Source organism: Magallana gigas, chromosome 6, assembly GCF_963853765.1.
Source record: "Magallana gigas chromosome 6, xbMagGiga1.1, whole genome shotgun sequence".
NCBI classification, from domain to species: Eukaryota; Metazoa; Mollusca; class Bivalvia; order Ostreida; family Ostreidae; genus Magallana; species Magallana gigas.
Genome location: NC_088858.1, coordinates 45,599,965 through 45,619,200, shown reverse-complemented (window position 1 = coordinate 45,619,200; position 19,236 = coordinate 45,599,965). Strand labels below are relative to the sequence as shown.

The 19,236-nt window shown below is 35.4% G+C and overlaps 2 protein-coding genes across 14 annotated transcripts in view; one reads left to right on the top strand and one right to left on the bottom strand.

Moving 5' to 3' along the window:
- Positions 1 to 1,655: 1,655 nt before the first annotated feature.
- Positions 1,656 to 19,236, bottom strand: part of LOC105333748 (transient receptor potential cation channel subfamily M member 3) — a 74,869-nt gene continuing 57,288 nt past the window's right edge. For 12 of the 13 annotated variants that reach the window (XM_011436896.4, XM_011436899.4, XM_066088572.1 and 9 more), the window contains 16 exons: positions 18,982 to 19,116; positions 18,830 to 18,880; positions 18,526 to 18,657; positions 18,036 to 18,212; positions 17,636 to 17,733; positions 16,966 to 17,194; positions 16,452 to 16,625; positions 16,025 to 16,126; positions 14,821 to 15,015; positions 14,407 to 14,535; positions 8,003 to 8,251; positions 7,467 to 7,641; positions 5,729 to 5,855; positions 5,414 to 5,604; positions 4,768 to 4,900; positions 1,656 to 4,530 (listed from right to left, as the gene is read on the bottom strand). In XM_011436896.4, the coding sequence (XP_011435198.3) occupies positions 3,135 to 4,530; positions 4,768 to 4,900; positions 5,414 to 5,604; positions 5,729 to 5,855; positions 7,467 to 7,641; positions 8,003 to 8,251; positions 14,407 to 14,535; positions 14,821 to 15,015; positions 16,025 to 16,126; positions 16,452 to 16,625; positions 16,966 to 17,194; positions 17,636 to 17,733; positions 18,036 to 18,212; positions 18,526 to 18,657; positions 18,830 to 18,880; positions 18,982 to 19,116 (3,693 nt within the window). In that variant the 3' untranslated portion in view covers positions 1,656 to 3,134. The remainder of the gene's footprint in view (positions 4,531 to 4,767; positions 4,901 to 5,413; positions 5,605 to 5,728; positions 5,856 to 7,466; positions 7,642 to 8,002; positions 8,252 to 14,406; positions 14,536 to 14,820; positions 15,016 to 16,024; positions 16,127 to 16,451; positions 16,626 to 16,965; positions 17,195 to 17,635; positions 17,734 to 18,035; positions 18,213 to 18,525; positions 18,658 to 18,829; positions 18,881 to 18,981; positions 19,117 to 19,236) is intronic. The other variant, XM_011436902.4, reaches the window with a different exon arrangement.
- Positions 10,158 to 12,911, top strand: LOC105333747 (growth hormone secretagogue receptor type 1). Its single transcript, XM_011436890.4, has one exon. The coding sequence runs from the start codon at positions 10,995 to 10,997 to the stop codon at positions 12,111 to 12,113; it is 1,119 nt and encodes a 372-aa protein (XP_011435192.2). The 5' UTR covers positions 10,158 to 10,994; the 3' UTR covers positions 12,114 to 12,911.

The window sequence follows — 19,236 nt, the reverse complement described above, 5'->3', positions numbered from 1 at the left end:
TATCTAGGTAAATTTTAATCATTTTTTTAAACATAATTGATAAATTTTGTCAGACCTATCTAAAACATGCAAGTATTGTACATTGAGCATGTTATTATGGGAAGGTGTAATTGATGAGCATGTTCAATACATGTATATGATTCTTCATTCAAAATCAAACCCCAGAAATGTTCTGAAGTATATACAATATGTGTTACTGTTTGCCTGATGTCCCTTTCATTTTTCTATCTGTATTTTTGTTCTTCAACTAATGATATTTAAGAGGTTTTAGTGTAGATATAGTTTTATTTACTCTTAATTTGAAGGTTGAAGCTTTTTACTTACATGTAACAATGTTTGAAATGAAGTAAAAGAAAAGCCCCAAAGATTCTTCCTGTTTGGTTTTTGTTTCTGTGTGTTATTATATGTCGATCATAATTCATTATGCTGAATGTATTTCTTTTATTATTGATTAATCTGTACAATGTATTTTTCTTTTATCTCAGGTTAAAAAATGTGCACTTCTTTACACTGTATACATAACTTCTTCCAAAATTGTGCAATACATTTACATTGCTACAAATTGTAGGGATTTACCTTTTTCCAAGTGATTTGGAATCACTTTCAAATGATATATTTGTTGAGATTATCATTTCTTCTCTTTTATGATACATGAATCAATTTTATGATCAATACCTTAACTGGAAACTCATGAAGTATGTTTATCTTTTTTTACAATAATCATTTGATTCATCGGTGACGTATCGTATACATTTTATTTTATACCTTGTTATGTTCATAGTTGGTTTGTTTTGGATTTTTTTTTTTTACCTTTTTCTTTTGAATACACACACATTTACAAATATGAAAGTGTTTGTTGTCATTACTTAAAATTGTTGGTTATCTGTTTGTCATTTGAAGCCAGCAACCAGATGTCAAAGAAAGAGTTTTACAACAATATCTTGAATACCATGGATATGCAGAGTGATATAAAAGTCCAAAACCAATTACTCTTAAATAGTTTTACCTCGATATTCTACATGTAATTTCCAATAAGGCAATCAGGAGTGGAGGAGAGCTATGTTTGGAATAAAGATCACTGCTTGAAATAATGATGGTCGGATTCCAACGGTATGTTTAGCTGAGCTGCCACATGCAAGTGCTCAATAAAATTACTGGTAATAGGGATTTTTGGTGAGCGCTTGCTCTGCTGAGCACACCTCAGAAATATCAAACTTTGCTGCCATCATATGTTTGTTTTTGGAGACAAAAATAAAGAGATCAACTTGTGTCTTTTCATTAATTTATTATTGCTTTGTAACAAATTCAGGGATTTTGTAACAATTTTTTTTTTAATTTTCTGAAGATTGACACATTTATATGCAGCAAAAAAAAAAGGGAGGTAAATGCTGAACACCATTGAAAACAAAACAACTTTGTAGTGAAAACAATATATCAAGCACAAAATATCTCGCTTGTATGTGACTATATGGCATGAAATTATACCCTCAGATAGATAACTAGTACAAACTTATTACTTAGTCATACTGAAAACTTCAATCGTTTTCCTATAATGGCAAGCACATAGCAGTTTTCTACACAAAAGTTGAACACCTGTTTAACAGAACCTTGTACATTGTACAATAATTTCTTACAAACTAAAATATGTGTCTATAAACAAACATGAACAGACTTATGATAAGTCCTGGTTAACACTGCCTGTGGAAATGATTTGGCACCATCACTGAAAGTAGTGTCTGTCACTTTGTTTGGTTTGCTTCACAAAGTATAACATCATTATTCATACTTTTTCCATGCAAAAATTTGATGCAAGAAAAAAAAGACAAGAAAATTTACTACTGCAACACAGAAGGTAACAAAAAGCACTCTCTTTGTAAACAAAATCTGATTAGAGGCTTAACTCTTTTTCAATTTTGATACATTATGTAGAAAACAAATACAATGGAGAAAGAAATCAGAAAAAACCAACAGCAATAATAATTGAATCTAAACAAACAAAAGAAACATAAAGAAATAATGTAAAGATTGAAAATATAAGTATAAATATAGTTATTCAAATATTTATAGTAAAAATGTTAAATAACTTAATGCATATTAATAAAAATATGAATTTTAGATGCCACAAAACATCCCTCATGCATATACAAAATCTTGCACAAAAATCTGAATCAAACTGCACATTATTTTAGATTCAGCATGCCTGATTTTGATCAGATTTTGTCATTGTCTTGACAATTTTATGAATTAAGGAATAATAGTGAATTGTTTGTGTGAGATTATTCTTCAGAAGGGCTGTCACACACAGTTTAATCAGAAGCAGCTGCATGTAAAACAGCAGAAGGTAACCATAGAGTTTTGTTCATGTCATATTTGTGTGTGTTTGCATGTAAATTGCAATAAAGTAGTACATGTAAAAGGAGATATATTCTATATATACATATATATTCATACCGAAAGACGTATACCCATACTATATAATCCATATTTGTTGTGAGCAAACAATGTCAGTCTATGAAAGAAATTCTCAATACAGAGGTAAAAATCAGTAGCGTATACCTGGTCTGGTTTTGGACACAGATTGTATTTATCACAGTCCGATGGTAAAAACTCAAAACATCCTCAACACCCACAGACGAAACATAATGAACACCCATAAATATCTTTATATAAGATTTCTTTATGTACACACATTATCCTCAGAAATAAAACTCTTATTACAACTAGCTCCCAGACATAGATTGCACTGTCTCTACATAATTTAGCACTTGGGTTCTCATGGAACCTTCTAAGTACCGTAATATGTACAGAGAGAATAAATCTTGAGCACAGAGATCAGATACATTTATCAATAATGTGACAATCTTAATTCTTTTTATCTTAATTATAAACATGTACAAGTATTATGAAACTGATTGTATTTTATTACAGAAAACAATGTGATTCCTTAAATTCTGCTTGATTTTGAGTCATTTTAAAAATGATCTGCAATAAATACTTGCATGCTTTGTCCATATCATAAAGTTGATTACACAAAATATGATAAAAATCTGTACATTTGGCATGAAATGAACAAGATAATGCACTAAAAAAATAAAACTACTCTAACAGAAAAGGGCGTCTAACTAGAGCCAGCATCATTCCTTGGCAGGTTCTATGTCTTGGGATGGACGTCGGATCTTGATCTCGATGACTTCTGAGGTGACCGTGGCCTGATTAATGACCAGGCTCTCCATGGATCCATTCATGTCCTCTGAATTCTCCTCCTCCTCCTCCTCCTCCTGTCCTGAGTGATTCTCCTCTTGCTGGTTCATATCACTGACCACCAGTTTAGCGATATCACTAATGCAATCCGACTCGTCCAGAGAAATCTGTCGCAGTCGATGTTGAATCAGGCGCTCCATCTTGCGATGCTGTAGTTCCTCTGCGTTTTTCAGTCTCACATTTTCCACTGTGACCACATCGGACTGTTTCCGCTTTTTCTCCACGTCTGATGTTCCCTCTCCGAAAAATGTTCCAGAAGAACTGGGACTTCCTGGCGGGCTCTTGTCGACCACACAAGAAGTGTCTATTTCATCTGTAATTGTGGTGTATTCTGAACTTATGGATGTGAGAATGGGTGTCATCTGAGACACAGAAGTGGGAGCTAGGAAAGCATTCTTACTCTGCCCATACACGGCCGAGGTTATTGAGATTCTGGGAGATGACGGAGGGCGTGAACTTCCTGGAGAAATTCTCATTTGCATGTCTGAATTGGCAAAGGAATCGATTCCGCCACTGGGTAGTCCAGTAGAGGTTTGAGTGTCTGAAGAAATGCTAGCAGTGGAGTAGAGAGAGGACTGGTTTGTGTTCTTCTCCACCTCTGATGCATGAGTCGCTGCTGGAGCAGACGTAGCGCCTCCATTAGCCAGCTCTATGTTCACACTTAGTTCTGTTGACACATGTCTGCGCTGAGTCAATGAAATGCCTTCATTGAATTCCTGAACTGGACTCGACTCCTGAAGAGGCATCAACTTCTGACTCTTCAACAGACCTTGATCCAGCAGTTTCCGTTTAGAAGGTGGTTTCTGCTGTTTGGAGAAATCAGTGACCTTGCCCAGCTGTTCCTCCTTCAGTGGTTTTTTGGTGTGCACTAACAATGGAGAGGGAATGCTACGCATGGTGGAGTTGGTCTCCACGGAAGTGTTTGTTGGGGAATCCGTGCCCAGTGTAAATGAGGGAGTAGTCGTGTCCGATGCTTCCAGGTCCGTTTCCTTAGAAGGAGAGGAATCTGACTCGTACATGACCATGTCGTTTTCTATGATGGAGTCCTGGCTCTCTAGGCTGGGTTCGTGCACCTGACTCCCAAAAGATGCTCCACTGAAATGGCGGACACTTCTGGCCATGTAGGTCCGTAGAACTGACAAGGTGTCGTTGGTCTGGAGCGCCACATCCTCCAGCTTTGACATCCTGTAATCCATGGTCTGCAGCGAGAGCTTGATGGAGTTCTCTTTTTGGTTGATGTCATCCATTCTCATGGTCATGTTTTCCACTCTGTGAAAGAGGTATACAAAATGATGTTACTAAGTATATAATAAATCTACATGATATATGATATAGAATCACAATGTCAAGTAATATTCCATATCATTCAAATTATCAGATGATCAACAAATCATATGAAAGACTATGAATGCTAGTAAATGCACTAGCATCCAAGATTTACAAATTCCCAAACAAGGCTTCCAAAAATAATATGCATAATAATTACAGACTGGAATAAATATTGACCTTTCGTTGATGACCCGGATTCGTTCATCAGACGACGACTGGAATTTGTAATCTTTGTAGCGGAAGTAATCCTCCACGCACTCTTCCTCGAAATCGTGAAGCTTCTCCTTGTCATCAGGGGACAAGAACAACTCTGTTTATAAAAAAGTGTCTTCTGTTATTCCTTGATTATTCTTATAAAGCCTCCAATTTTTCTTCATATTAACATTCTGCTTTGCATGATAACAGTATATATGATTATTTTGACCCTATGTTATTTTCACTCTAATTACACTTGTATAAGATTTTGCATGGTTTCAGACTTGCTAACACTTCTGTGATTGAAGATAACATGCTTTTCTGTACTAGCTCAATTTAAATGTACGTACTTACTGGCAATGAGAGTGAATTGTGAGGTTATGCAAATTCTGTGAATTTATTAACAATTATGGACCCTTCATCACTTTTATAAAATACAATTAAACTTCGATATCTCGAATACAATGGATATGTCGAAGTGATTTGTAAGTCCCAACCACTTATTTTCTAAGTATTTTACCCTCAATATCATAAATACTCGGATATCTCGAGGTTTTTAACAGTCCCATTTAGTTCGAGATAACGAAGTTTGACTGTATAATATTACATTCCATCCACAAAAACTTACTTAGTCCATTGTCAAAGAAATCCCTTTTGCCTTTACACCTTCGAATGATGTACTTGAATGTGAGGTATATATGACTAATGAACGTGAAGGGTGGGGGGAGGATGGGTCGCAGCTCGTAATTCACAATCAGCTGGTAACGCTGGAACTTCCAGATCTCCCGAGATTTGGCGTTGTTTCGAATGAAAGTTGCACTGCAAAACAGAAGGATTTTCGTAGAGCAACAAAGAACATTGCTTTTGGATGGAATGATATGCTTATAACCTTGAAATGATGGTTTCAACAGAATTGATGGAATTGTGTTTGTCGGAGACTTACTTGAATCTGGCAATGAGCAGGTTGACAAGAAGAATGTTGGAGATGAGGAGGAAAACAAACATACAGAAGGGGGCCACCCATGATCCATACACACAGCCTTCGGGGTGCCGGGTAGGGTCTGTACAAGCTGAAAGAAAATCAGAAATAATGAAATGACTTTCCATTTCATACTAGTAGTTCATACCATAGATTTTGATCTTTAAAGTATTGAAACTTTAATACTAAAATGTTTAAGGAAAATAAAATGTGATATCTCTTCTATTTAAAATAATTGAGAACTAGCTGTTTCTTTGTAATACATTACAAATTGTGAGGTTGAATTTGGATTATACAAGTAAAACACTTGTTATCTGAGTACCAGATGTAATAATGCTGATGAAACTATACATGCATGTACAAGTGTATGTTATGTCTATCAAACAAATACTACATGATTGGTTATCATATTGAAAAGAGTTAAAGAATTAATTTTGTAATTTTATTCAATATTAATATACTTTTAATTACAACAATATATAATGCTACAGAAGCCCAGAGAAAAAAATGGTATTTCCCTGAAATGCAGAATTGACTGTAAATGATATCAATTCTGAAAATACAATGAGATTATAAACTAGAAAACTGACCAGTCAGGAAGGGCCCCGCTATGACAATTAATATAGAGAAGTGAAAAAAACTTTGAATTCCATCCTCTTTATATTAACAATGATGAAAAATAAATGCCCGGCAGAAGATGTAAAGAACTGGAATATATAGGATCTCGTGATTTGTAGTTGGATATGATTTTCATCCAACAATTAAAGTGTTTTTTTCTTGAGCCTTAGTGAGGGGATAAAACACACAAGTTGGATAAAAATCATATTATACTACAAATCATGAGATTCTATTTATCCCATATTTTATACACCGCAATCAATGTTTACACTGTTTATAAAACTCTACATTATTTTTACTTCATTATGCCTAGGCAAATCCCATTGTAAAGTCACAACTCTGGAATATCAAAAAAATATCCAATGAGTCATATCCACGGGATAAAGTGGGTTAACATGGGATGAAATAAAATTTGTTAAAAAAACAAAGAATTGATACCAATGCAATGATACCTAGGCTTTGCCTCTATTCAATAAAACTATCATAAATCATTGTGTACGGTATTTTAACCCCAAAAAATATGAATATTATATTTCAAATCCATATTTCAAAGAATGTACACAATACTACACATCATTCAAAATTGACCTTAACTTCAAAACAAAGTTCATTTGCAGACACAGGCAGTGCAGTAATTAATCTCAATGTGACAGATAAAGATAAAGCTTAGGATTTTCTTCCTGTGGAAGGTTAATTAATCCCAAAGGACAAATATTGCACAGCCTTCCATGTATACAATGGTAACATTCTCAGCAGTTATCTCTCTTTGCCCATTCATTCTCAGCAGTTATCTCTCTTTGCCCATTCTTCTTATGCATAGTTATGAATCTACCCCACCACCCCAGCTCCAAACCAGAAGACATAGAGAACCAAACTTAGCATCAAAATATGTATTTCTGCCTACTGAACTACCATACCAAATTTGAACTTGATTGGGCAACCATAAAAAAAGTTATTAGAAAAAAACAGGAAATTTGTGGACGGAAGAGTGACAGACGGACGGACGGACAGAAGGACGGACGGACAGAGTGATTACTATAGGGCACCCGCAAATCCTTGCGGGGCCCTAAAAATGCAAACTTACTGTCTATTTCATCAGCAAACAACTCTCCGTATATCATCCAGTATGGATAGTAGAACATGTTTCTAACTAGGAACCACGAAGGCTCTTCATTCTGGAAGTGCACCGCTTGACGGATGATTCCGAAACTCATCACCACTAACAACATGATAATCAGGAAGTAAGACATGTCCCGCAGCTGGAAAAAAAGAGTCGTTAAATGACAACATCACAATACACCTGTGTACTGTATTTTACAATAAGTCTACATTTTTTTTTCTCAGGCTCTAACCTTTTCTTATCATCCAGAGCTGAGTTCAAAGAAATTATGACTTAATCATTACCAAATTTGAAATGCTCATTATTTTAAAGCCCAATAAACATACTTTTATTTTTGAAATTAATTATAAAAAATTGTTTTGGGACAAATGTTGCGCAATGAGAAAGATTTTACAACTTTGCTGTTAATTCTATTGTAAAACGCAGCCCAGATCATTCTAATTAAGGCTTAAAGTAAAAAGCAAAGTAAAAGTAGGTTAGATGAATGTCTCTGCACTCACCAGTTTTCCGATGATTTTGACGTAGGGCCCCAAGTACTGGTTCACAGACAGAATCTCCAGTATACGGATATAGAAGAACACAATGTTCAGCGTGTATATGATCCTTGCCGCTTGTCTCGTTTCATTGTACATTCGTAAACCGACTGCCGTAGAAAACATCAAGATGGCCACCAAGTCCCATATATTCCAGTACTGACTAAAGAACACACGTAACTTTAAACTGATCTTCACCGGTTCCGATGCCACTATCTGTGAAATAGAAGAAACACACATTACAAATGTTTAAAGATTAACTAAAGCGATAAATTATATGCTTAGAAGATAATGCATTTTTTTTAAATTCATAACTTGAAGATCACATTCATTTGACAAATGCTTAGAATTTAACTCTGGAGACTAAAATTTACGGAAAGAAAAATAGGTTGATAAAAAATCCCAATTGTTAATATCAAAACTCATAAAATTCAATTCATGTGTGTGCTCAGTTTTTGTTCATTGTCAATGACTAGATTACATTTAATGTTGTATGGGTTTCAGAAGTATGTGTACTTTTGTGCGAAGATTTCACAAAGATGACTTTTTTTTTTATTTTCCCTTTATGGTTTCCTCTTGTCTCAAGAAATACAACAATCTATCAAAGTATTTGAATGATAATGGGGCCAAGGAAGCTTTATAAAAGCCTCACATCAATCCTTGATCGTCATAATTATCACAAAAATAGATGTCTTTATCATTAACTCTTATTCTGTATTCAGAAATAAATGGTAAAGGCCATCGATAAATGGCATGCATTTACTGAAGCGTTTTCAAAACATTGTTTTTTTTTAAAGCAAATGTTTTTAACTGCTGCACCCAAACAAGCATTATTTTATATCTTTTCCAGGAGTATTAAAATCTAAATAATCAATTGATATTCTTTCATTCAAATAACATCTCAGGCAGAAGACAAGCCCTTAGTACTGAATACAGGAAAAACAAGTAAATAAATCAAGATGTCAATAAAGTCATGATTAAGAAAAATTACGCCAAAACCCTATGACATCACAGACATGTTCAAACAATTAACAGACTGGGAGCTTATTCTAATGGTAACATATTGGTCAAGTATGGATTCCTCTTCTGTTCCTTTATAAAGGAATTTTCCAACACAAACTGCTTATCATCCGGTCGGACAATAGTGCATCAGTTTAAACATACAAGCTAATTTGTTGGGTAAACAGTAGGCTTTTAGAGTCCATCAACAGATCCAATGTCCCACACTTACTCCCCCTTACTGTATTGTCGTATCCCACAAACTTTCAAATATCACAAGAGATGCTTTTACCGAGCAGTTTATCTTTTATATAACAGTCAATGTACAAATATTGAAAACTCTACTAATATTGAACTTTATTTCTTCCTAACACGTGTTTATTTCAATATCACGTTTTTTACATTCCACAAACTAACACCATTGTATTGACGCAAAAAAACAATTAAAAATGTAACAGATCCATCACTCCAGATTCCTCCCCGACAGACCCTGCCCCTGTACATTGTCTCGTGAGAAACGCATATAAAAATCGCAACTCCAACTTCCTGTTTTTTTTCACTCTTTACCAATAAATGACATGATAGTGTACCGTACTATTCACTGAAACAAACATGATGATGATGGATGGAAATCAAAGGAAAAGAGATGAAAGTTTGATGGATATGAAGTCTGTTTTCTTGTGTGTTCCATGAATCAGTAACAACAGCCACAATACCATCAAATCAATATGATTTTACAATGCACTGCAGTACAATACACTAGTTAGTACAATTCAAAAATTCATTCTGCACCAACCCAACACAACAACACCTTCCACCCCATCCACTAAAAATAAAAGCCAAAAGAAAATAGAAAAAAAAAATTCAAATTAGTTGGAATTTAATTTTTATCATAAACTGCCATGTTTGTATGCAGGTTCCTCTACTGGATTGTGTAACCACTGATACATGGGTTGCCATGTCATGAAATTTCCTAATGGATGCTCTTTATATTCATTTATTTTAGACAATATATTGAATTACTTTAGAAGGAGCAATCCATATTTAATTTATTGAAATCTGGATCAATGTGGCTTCAATTGGGCACTTAATAGAAACCCCCTCCTTTTGTTATTTTTGTAAATGCCAATATTTATTGTTTTAATATGATTTAAACACATTAAGATTTTTCACACATTGGGTAGTCACCCAACAACTGTAATTGATTTCGTTTTCCAATATGGTTGTATATTGTGCTGATAACCCTATTTATTTTTTTCAAGAGAAAGGAGACCCCTGTGTCAAACTGTTCCTTAACAAGTAAATCTTTCCTTTATCAAACCAGTATATATTTTCAACTTCGATCAATACTTGCCAGTAGCAAACTAAATCATTAATAAATTGTATCTTCCGACAAATTGAATTGCAATTTCTTAAATGAGAAAGTAAAACCTAAAGAGTATATATTTTTTGTTGTCATTAAAAAAAAAATTCTACCATCAATTTTAATGACGATAGTACAGATATAGAATTTTTGCCAGATCTACGCATTGCCACTGCCAACTGCTATTGGAAACTGAAAGGACTTAAAAGCCAGGATATTGGAGATAAACAGAGACAAATCGGAACGTATCTACTGTATTTGCGGTGGACTTGGGAAGCTAATCTCCACACAGAGACCACCAGTGCAGCAAGCATCGTCCAAGGAGGTGAATCGAACCACACAATTATTTCTCACTTTCACAGCTATTTAAGAACTTGAATGCGGTACAGCTTTACAATTAATTAAAATGCTGTAAGAAGTGAAATGCCAGTGGAAATTCTGAAGAAATGGATCATAGGTTTATCACAAAAAATATTGATTTCAATTAATTTAACAAAAGATATTATTATTAAAAAATCTTAAAGTGTCTAGTCATTTCAAGGCAACAAGTGAAGAATTTGTGACAAGGCTTACCTAAGTCTGGCAAACCTAACAAGTATGGAGGAAATTCAGAACTACACAACGTTGCTCATTAGAAACTGGACAGAAGATGAGAACATTACAGCCGACGTGTCTTACAGTGATTTAAAGTCGGAGCCGTTTTACATTTTAGCCATTGATTTGATAAAGTACTGTCTCCCAATCATTATTTTTATTGGAACTTTTGGAAATGTGATGAGTTTTCTGATCATGGTCCAAAGGGAGATGAGGCAGACCTCCACCTTTTTCTACTTGGCCACTCTTGCTGTGGCAGACACTGTAGTGTTGTACATTAGTGCTTTCAAAACCTGGATAATGGTACTGACTGGCTTTGAATTGCTTCATCAGGGTCCTGCTGCTTGCAAACTCTCCATTTTCACGACCCAGTTCTGTGTCCATTTTTCTGCTTGGCTGATTGTGGCAGTTACAGTTGAACGCTTTCTAGCCGTGTGGTTTCCCCTCAGAGCCACCACTATGTGTAACTTAGCCAGAGCCAAGTTTGTCACTGTGATGATTGCTATGATCTTTATTTTAATCAACAGCCACATTTTCTGGACAGCAAAGCTTCACACTTTTCGTAACGGCCAGGTGAAATGTGTGCCGTACGCATACGAGAACATAGTCTGTAAAGTGTTTCCCTGGATCTACCTTGTTCTGTATTCCTTCCTTCCCGTGTTGGTCCTGCTCCTGTTTAACTCTCTCATCATTGTCAACCTCATCAAGAGCAAGCCTCTGTTTCAGGCAATGACAAAGAATGACCAACAGGCGCGCTGTGACCACCAGAAGCTGGCGGTGTGCTTGCTGGTCATTTCTTTTACGTGGATTATCACCACCATGCCTCGGCCCCTCTACCCACTCTTCATGGAGAAACCAAGATCTACCACAGCACAAGCAGAGGCTGTGTTTATTAGAACAGTCTGTTTCCTTCTCATGTACATTAACCACGCTGTCAATTTTTTTATCTATGGACTGACAGGACAGAGATTCCGGATGGAGCTGAAGCGATTCCTGTGTCGTGTTCATCTTCGAAAACAACAGCCAAAACCGAGGCTAACATTCAAGTCCAGCGGTTCGGGTCAGGAGAGTTCTCTTCCCTTGGTAAGCACACCTCAGACTGAGATGGCCACCTTTGCCTGATGTTATTTTATTGACAGGTACATGTGTATAGGTATAGTGCAATTGCTCTTTACTTTTGTTGCAAATGTTGTAAAATCATCCATATTTCTTTCAAATTTACTGTAAATGTGATATCAATGATTTTATAGTACATATCCTGGAATATGATAGTTGTATCATTTCCAACAGTATCATCTGGTACTGTACATTAAAGGGACAAGGTCATGATTTTGGTCAAATTCTATTTTTCTGTTTTTATTATTTATAATGCTTTAGGAATGCATTTCTAGTGATCAAGTGAAATTTGAGAGCCAGTTGTAGAGTTATGAGCAAAATACAGGGCTCACAACTTCTTGTCATGTAAACAAGCTCGTGCCCTGTTTTTGTTTACATAGGTTCAATGTACTAGTCAAAAATAGGTTTCAAGTTGATTTGTCTGTCTGCTTATTCATTTTAAGCATGAATAAACAGTTCCTAACGTTTAACACATTAATTTTAGGTCTACAACTGGAATTTTTACTTCAACATTCAAAACATAAACTAAAGCTTTGTTTACATGGCAAAGAATTGTAAGCTCTGTAACTAGCTAAAAACTCAACAAATGGCACTCAAATTTGAAATGACTATTAAAAATGCCTTGGTGAAGCATTGTAAACATTAAGATTGGGGAAGTAATTTTTTACCAAAATCGTAACCATGCCCCTTTAATCTGACTCACCTATACATGTAATACCATAATGTATCTATTTATGTTCTATTTATGTATTATCAATTTCAGAATTTATGTATAAATCCTTACTGGGACATTTTTAGCTTGAATCAATGTACATATGATTACTTATTCCAAAAAATCTGTTATGAATAAATTCCACTAAAATCAACTTGGTTGTTTGTTAAAGTGTCTCCAATAACTTTTCAATCGAAATCCATGATTTTTTCCCACCCTCCTCTGATTTTATTGCAATCTGAACTACAAGTCTGTCAATTCCAAGTAGCCATTCCTCAAATAACGAGCTTCTCAAGTTGATAGAGGGTATCAGAAGTAGCACTCAGACTGCTGTTGTGTTATTGTAACCCAGGACAATCCTTTGGTAATAATTTGATCCAGCGATGATGTCATCACCTTGTAACAAACTCAGTTGCCCCCAGACTCCGTCGATGACATCAATACCCTGATGTCAGAGTCTACTGCACTCCCCTACACAACCCCCAACACACACAAAACAAAACCAAAACTGACGCAACATCTATAGATGGAATGTTTGCTCTGTCCAATGGATTACTAAGGGCCTTGTAAAAAGGAAGCAGGCATGAAGAAGTAGACGTATATGTACTTGTTTGCAAAGAAACTCATGACTGAACCAGGAATTGAAATTTAAAGGTTAAATACCAAGCCCAAGCCCCATGATTTTTCTAAAACTGAGTATGATTGCAAGCAGATTTGACAATGTTTTTTATGTTTATAATGTCATTTTACTTGTGGAATTGACTCTAAGAAATCAAGTTCAAAAAGACATAAGCAGATAACAGCCAACAGATTTGATTGATTTTCCTCTAGCCAATCTCCATTGTCATGAGTCAACAGCTGGTCAGCTTCAGCACATCCTCAGATGTCTGCCAATTTCGAATGCTATCCTGATCTTTCAGTTTAATCTTCATATTTCAACAATTGTGTCCGTGATCCTGGTGCTAACACCAACATACAGCATGTAACCAGACATGTCATATACATGCCTACCGGTCCAAGGTCTCTGTGAACTCTGCAATTGTCCCCATTCCTTCCCTTACATTATTTTGCAGCTGTCAGCCTTATAAGATTAATGCCAATGACAGCTCTAATCTTAATTAAACACCATTATTGATCTTCAGATGCACATATCTGAGAAATTCAATGAGAATTTCTGGTCAAAAGATTCAATATTTTTCCTCTTTTTTTTTCTCGAAATTTTCACTTTATAATCTATATATTAAAAAATTTAGGTCATTACAGGGGTGATCAATTAAAAGTAATAAAAAAAAAAAATTTAAAGAAAAGGAAAATAGAACAAACTTTTCATAGTGTACAATTTGTTCACTCAGTTCATTTTACCTACATAGTACATGTATGTCTACCGGTACATGTATAAGATTTAATCATAGAGGACTTGTAAATTTCTCACTAAATCTATTAAAGTAATTCAATTGTATAAAGGAGATTGAAGAGATTTTAAGATTTGAAAAATAAAGAGTTTAAAAGATTTTTACTTTGCTACAAAGCTACAAAAGAACAGCGATAGCAAAAAGATGATTAAACTTCTGAAGAAAAGATCCTTACTTGTCTGAATTTCTCAATTGCTAGAGAGAAAACGTAGGTCATTAGAAAGATCTCGGGCCAAGTGGGTTGTGGGTAGGTTTTGACAAGAACGACAAAGGTGTAAGCAGCCAGGAAAGCAAAGTACGTCAACTGTAACAAAAAAGTTAACAAATGTAGAAGTTACATTAAAACAGAATTACATATAACATGACAACCATGGCCTCGAAAGATTTTTAAGTCCCAAAAACTATCAATGAACTTAAAAATTCACCTTAGACCTTAGTACATGAGTGATTTAGAATTTAGGCCATTCACAGGCAATCATTCAGAAATCAATAAATTATCAGATGAACAGAGGGTTCCAATTCAAAAACTTTTATGGTTTTTAAAAGATGCAAACAAAATTCTACCCTAAGTACCAAACTCAAGACTTACCGTGTAGAACCAGAACTTTACGATGGGGGCATTGTAGAACTCGTAGATCTTCTTGCCGAGCCTGAGAGGACTTTTTTTCTTCTTGTTCTGCATGTGCGAGTAATCCATGGTGCTGCTGGTGTCCACGAGACAACTCCCATTCTCCTGCCCCTTAATCTGAGTCGAGTCCATGTTCATGTCATCACAGTACATGCTCTGTAAGACACAAATCTGGCTGTCATATCACAAGTTTAGTTGATGATGCAATGAACTTATGCTTAGTTTTAAATGTAAAGCAGGAAATTTTGCTTTTCAGGAAAAAGATAATTCAAGGGCAAGTATAACTGTTGAACACTTATAGGACACTGTTTTTGAGATCTGAATGACTAGATAGACTTGACAATTGTTACAGTAGTTTATTTCATAAAGAATACAGTATATTTCATAAAGAAATGAGCTTTACACCATATGTACTTATTTTACCATAAAAGATATAACATAGCAATTTTAATAAGCAACAATCTTATTAATTAAGAGATAAATTCTTAATGTAAAATTACTAAGTAACAATGTAGTAAAATTGACAATAAAAATGATTGCCTAATAAACTTTGAGGTTCATATAATTTTTATAAGATCACAGTGTAGAAAATATCCCTTTACGAATCTGACATTTAGAGCTGCATTTTACAAAATAAACTTGCTACCAAATAATCGATATCTGTACTTTTCATGATGTAAAATACCAAATATTTTAACGTTATCTCAATAAAGCATATAGTGCCTTTAAAATTGAAATAGTTTTGTATAAAAAATTTTATGTTGAGGATCACTTCAGTGAGAATGAAAACATTAACAATTCTGTCATTCGGTTCATTTTGAAATGCAGTCATATGGGCTCTGGAGACAGAACAGAGAACAGACAAAAGACAAAACCTTCCAGCATTTCAAATCATCTATTCCATCCTAATTAACATGCATACAACCCATGCATACAACCCATGCATACAACCCTGTCATCTGTAATAGAAACTTATGGCTAAAAAACAAAATATACAGAGTCATTACATGCAACACACACCATTATTCCCATGCATCATTTTATTTCATCAACTTTCCACCATAACCCAGCCCTGTTAACTTTCTCTGACAAGCCTATTACACAGTTGATTACTAAGTGTTTATAATGCATCTTTGTTTACATGTACTCTATGTGGAGTATAGACCTTGTGATTGTTTAGGGCTTGTTTGAGTTTCCCGTTGGAGTGTCCATTGATACTGAGTTGAGTGGCAGACTGGGAATCAGAGATGGTGTAAATGCTAGGGTACTGTCAAAGAATGGAGAAAATCACACAATGCAGAACATACTGCTACGAAAAAAAATACCTTTAGTACTTTTCTTCATAACAAAATATCAGAAGGTGCAAAAAAAAAAAAAAGAAATTAAAAAAAAATTGCAAAAATATGAAAAAAACCCCATTTTTTATATAAAAGGCCAAATAAAGGATAGCAAGCTAACATTTCAATCCAAAGAAAAAGTGGTAAAAAATGGGCATAAAAGGGAAAAGGATTGAAGCTGTTATTTTAAAAAATGCAAAAATGGAGAAAATAATTGAAGGCTTGAAGCAGATTGCAGCTAGCGTTGTAGTGTACCTCATGAACGTTGTCATCGTCTAGCGAGCTAAAGGACAGGTCCTCAGTGTCACTGTCGTCGTCCTCGAGCTCCTCAAGGTGCTCCTCCATTGTCTGAGGCATCAACTGTAGTTCCTCCTTTGTCTTAAACTCTAGGGCCATGGCATACGGAGGAATGAAAATTCCCACAATCACCTGTTGCATTTAGGGCAAAATTTTGTGCAGATTCTATTTTTGAAATAATCAATAATTGCAATTTTTTAAGGAAAAAAATATCTTTGTAACGAAATTCTTATATGCATGCATTGAACAAAAAAAGTTTATTCTAAAGTTCTTTGAAGTTTAGTTACTAATGGACCCGTATAAAGCAATCTAATCCTAAAAATGTTAAGCGTGATTTATTACTTTGGATCTCTTTGAATGGAACTATTATGCAATATACTCAAATATCTTGTCTGATCTCAATTTCAATCATAGAAAAACAAAATGATATTAACATCAGAGCGGATCCCTCATTATTCTCCATTAAGCCTACCTTCAGACTGCTGTTCTTCCTCATGCGTAGACCTCCCATCCACAGGTCGTTAATCAGGGTCTGACAACAGGTGTGAGCCACAAAGTCCTGGTGCATGGCGTCCACGGCCAGACTGAGGCAGGTCTGGTCCGAGAAGTTCTTGAGTTCGTAGGTCAGTAACTGCTGGGTGTAGTCGTCATCTATCTTGTAGCAGTGCTCCAGTAGCTCCAGCGCTAGCTTCTCAAACTCCCTGTAATCGTTCAGATAATTGTTGGTAAAAACGCATAAACAATCAGATGGTATCTTTAACTAAACATAACTACCAGTACTTGTATCATTTATCTAAGGAAGCTGCTACCAATATTATACTGAAGTATATGACATGGTCACTCAAAACTGTCACTGAGGTTTTAATGGTCACTCGAAACTGTCAATGAGGTTTTAATGCAGTACATGAGTACAATCTATCTGTTCTTTTTATGTTTCACAGGAAGTTTTTGTCAAATTTCATCTCATTGACAAGTGAAACACAGCTGAATCTGAATAATAATGTAGCACTATTTTAACATAGTTAAAGTTTTCTATGACACCCTCCATATTCATGAACATGTGAAGAATGCTGTAGAAAACAAAATGTTTGATTTCAATCAATCCTAATGAAGAAATGTTCCAGTTCCTCTCCTCTACTTACTTTCCGTCGTTGAGGAATTGTTCTGAGATGTCCACTTCAAGGTTGTCTTCATCCGCCTCGTGTGCCATGGACTTGTACAGTTTACACGCCACCAAGGCCTGTTGTGAAAAGAAAGACAACTCCTACAGTCAAACCAGTTTGTGCAATCCTTCCTTCAATACTACCCCTTTAATAACATAAAGCTCTCTACTGTGTAACAAATAATCCATATGAAGATGATGCTTCATGTTGAAAGAAAACAAATAAAGTTTGCCAATTGTTTATGAAATTGCTTTATTTCCCAAAATTGAAATCTAAGTATGCCCCACTATGCATTAGTAGGTAACCTAAGATATTCATCTATTCCATTACAGTCAGAGTATGAGTGAGTTAAGATCAAAGTGTGGACAGAGTTGTGTACCTTGGCCATGGCCTCCTCTCCATGCTGCCACATAAAGAGCGCCATCTTCTGGCGCTTCATCAGGACGGCCCAGATCATCAGATCGTGGAAGGGGTAAGGAAACAGCTCCTGGGCCTCCTTCGTGTCTATCATCAGAGGTAGTTCGATCACTAAGCTGTGCAGGTTGCCAGCCGTGTTCTATAATAAACACTTACAAAGTTTTCATTTGATTTGAAAAACATTTCATGCATTAATTTGAAAAATTTACCTGGCTTTAGAACCATATAAAACTTAGATGAGCTCGCTTTTGATTTCAGTCTCACTTTTCTGATACATATTTTTAGTAAAATTGAGATTGATCAAAAGTGAGCTCATCATGGCCCCTTGTATGAGTACATTGCCAAATTTCTTGGATTAAAGTTAAGACAGTAAATTCTGCATAAGTTTAGATTACAGGGAATTGTGTGACTTTTTGTTCTTTATACAGATAACACCCACCGCCTGGACTTACATTTCTCCTGAGAGCGTTGTACTTCTGTCGGAATCGCTTCCTACAGTACGTCGACCGGAAGGCTCCACCCATCAGGTGCTCGATCACCATTCCTATGTCAATCAATGTGTAGTTGTAGGTCGACACCACATGCTGAAACAAACAAGTTCCCATTCATTCTTGTTCTCTCTCATATGTTCAACAGCAATGATCCACATTTTCATACGTTACAAAGTTACTAAAATTTGTTTTGTTTGTCAATATTTTATTTTTTGAAAATCTTGAACAATTCTCTCTCATCTGTTTACATATCAGAGTTCTTTACCTTTCTTACATCCCTGATTAGATATCGCAGTGTGTTTGCAGGACCTTGTCTCTAAAATAACAAAAGTTAAAGTTAAAATCTTAAAACAAACATCCAAAATTGGCTTCAGTTGTCAATGACATCACACTTATCGTCCAATCAGAGCCACTTACAGTGTTGTAGAGTTCCTCCAGCCGAGGAATGGTCAGGAATGTGTGCATACTGACTCCATTTTCCAGCAACAGCTTGACAAAGTCTACCCTGTCATTAATGAGTGCATCCATCATGGCTTGTTCCAGGGAACCTTCCTGTAAAATACATTAGATTAGCTTGTTAATCAACAACAGCAGCAGGATTGTTAGATTGGTGTGCAGAATGAAAAATTTTCTAGAAAACAACAGCAAATATTGAAGAATTATTCATTTTGT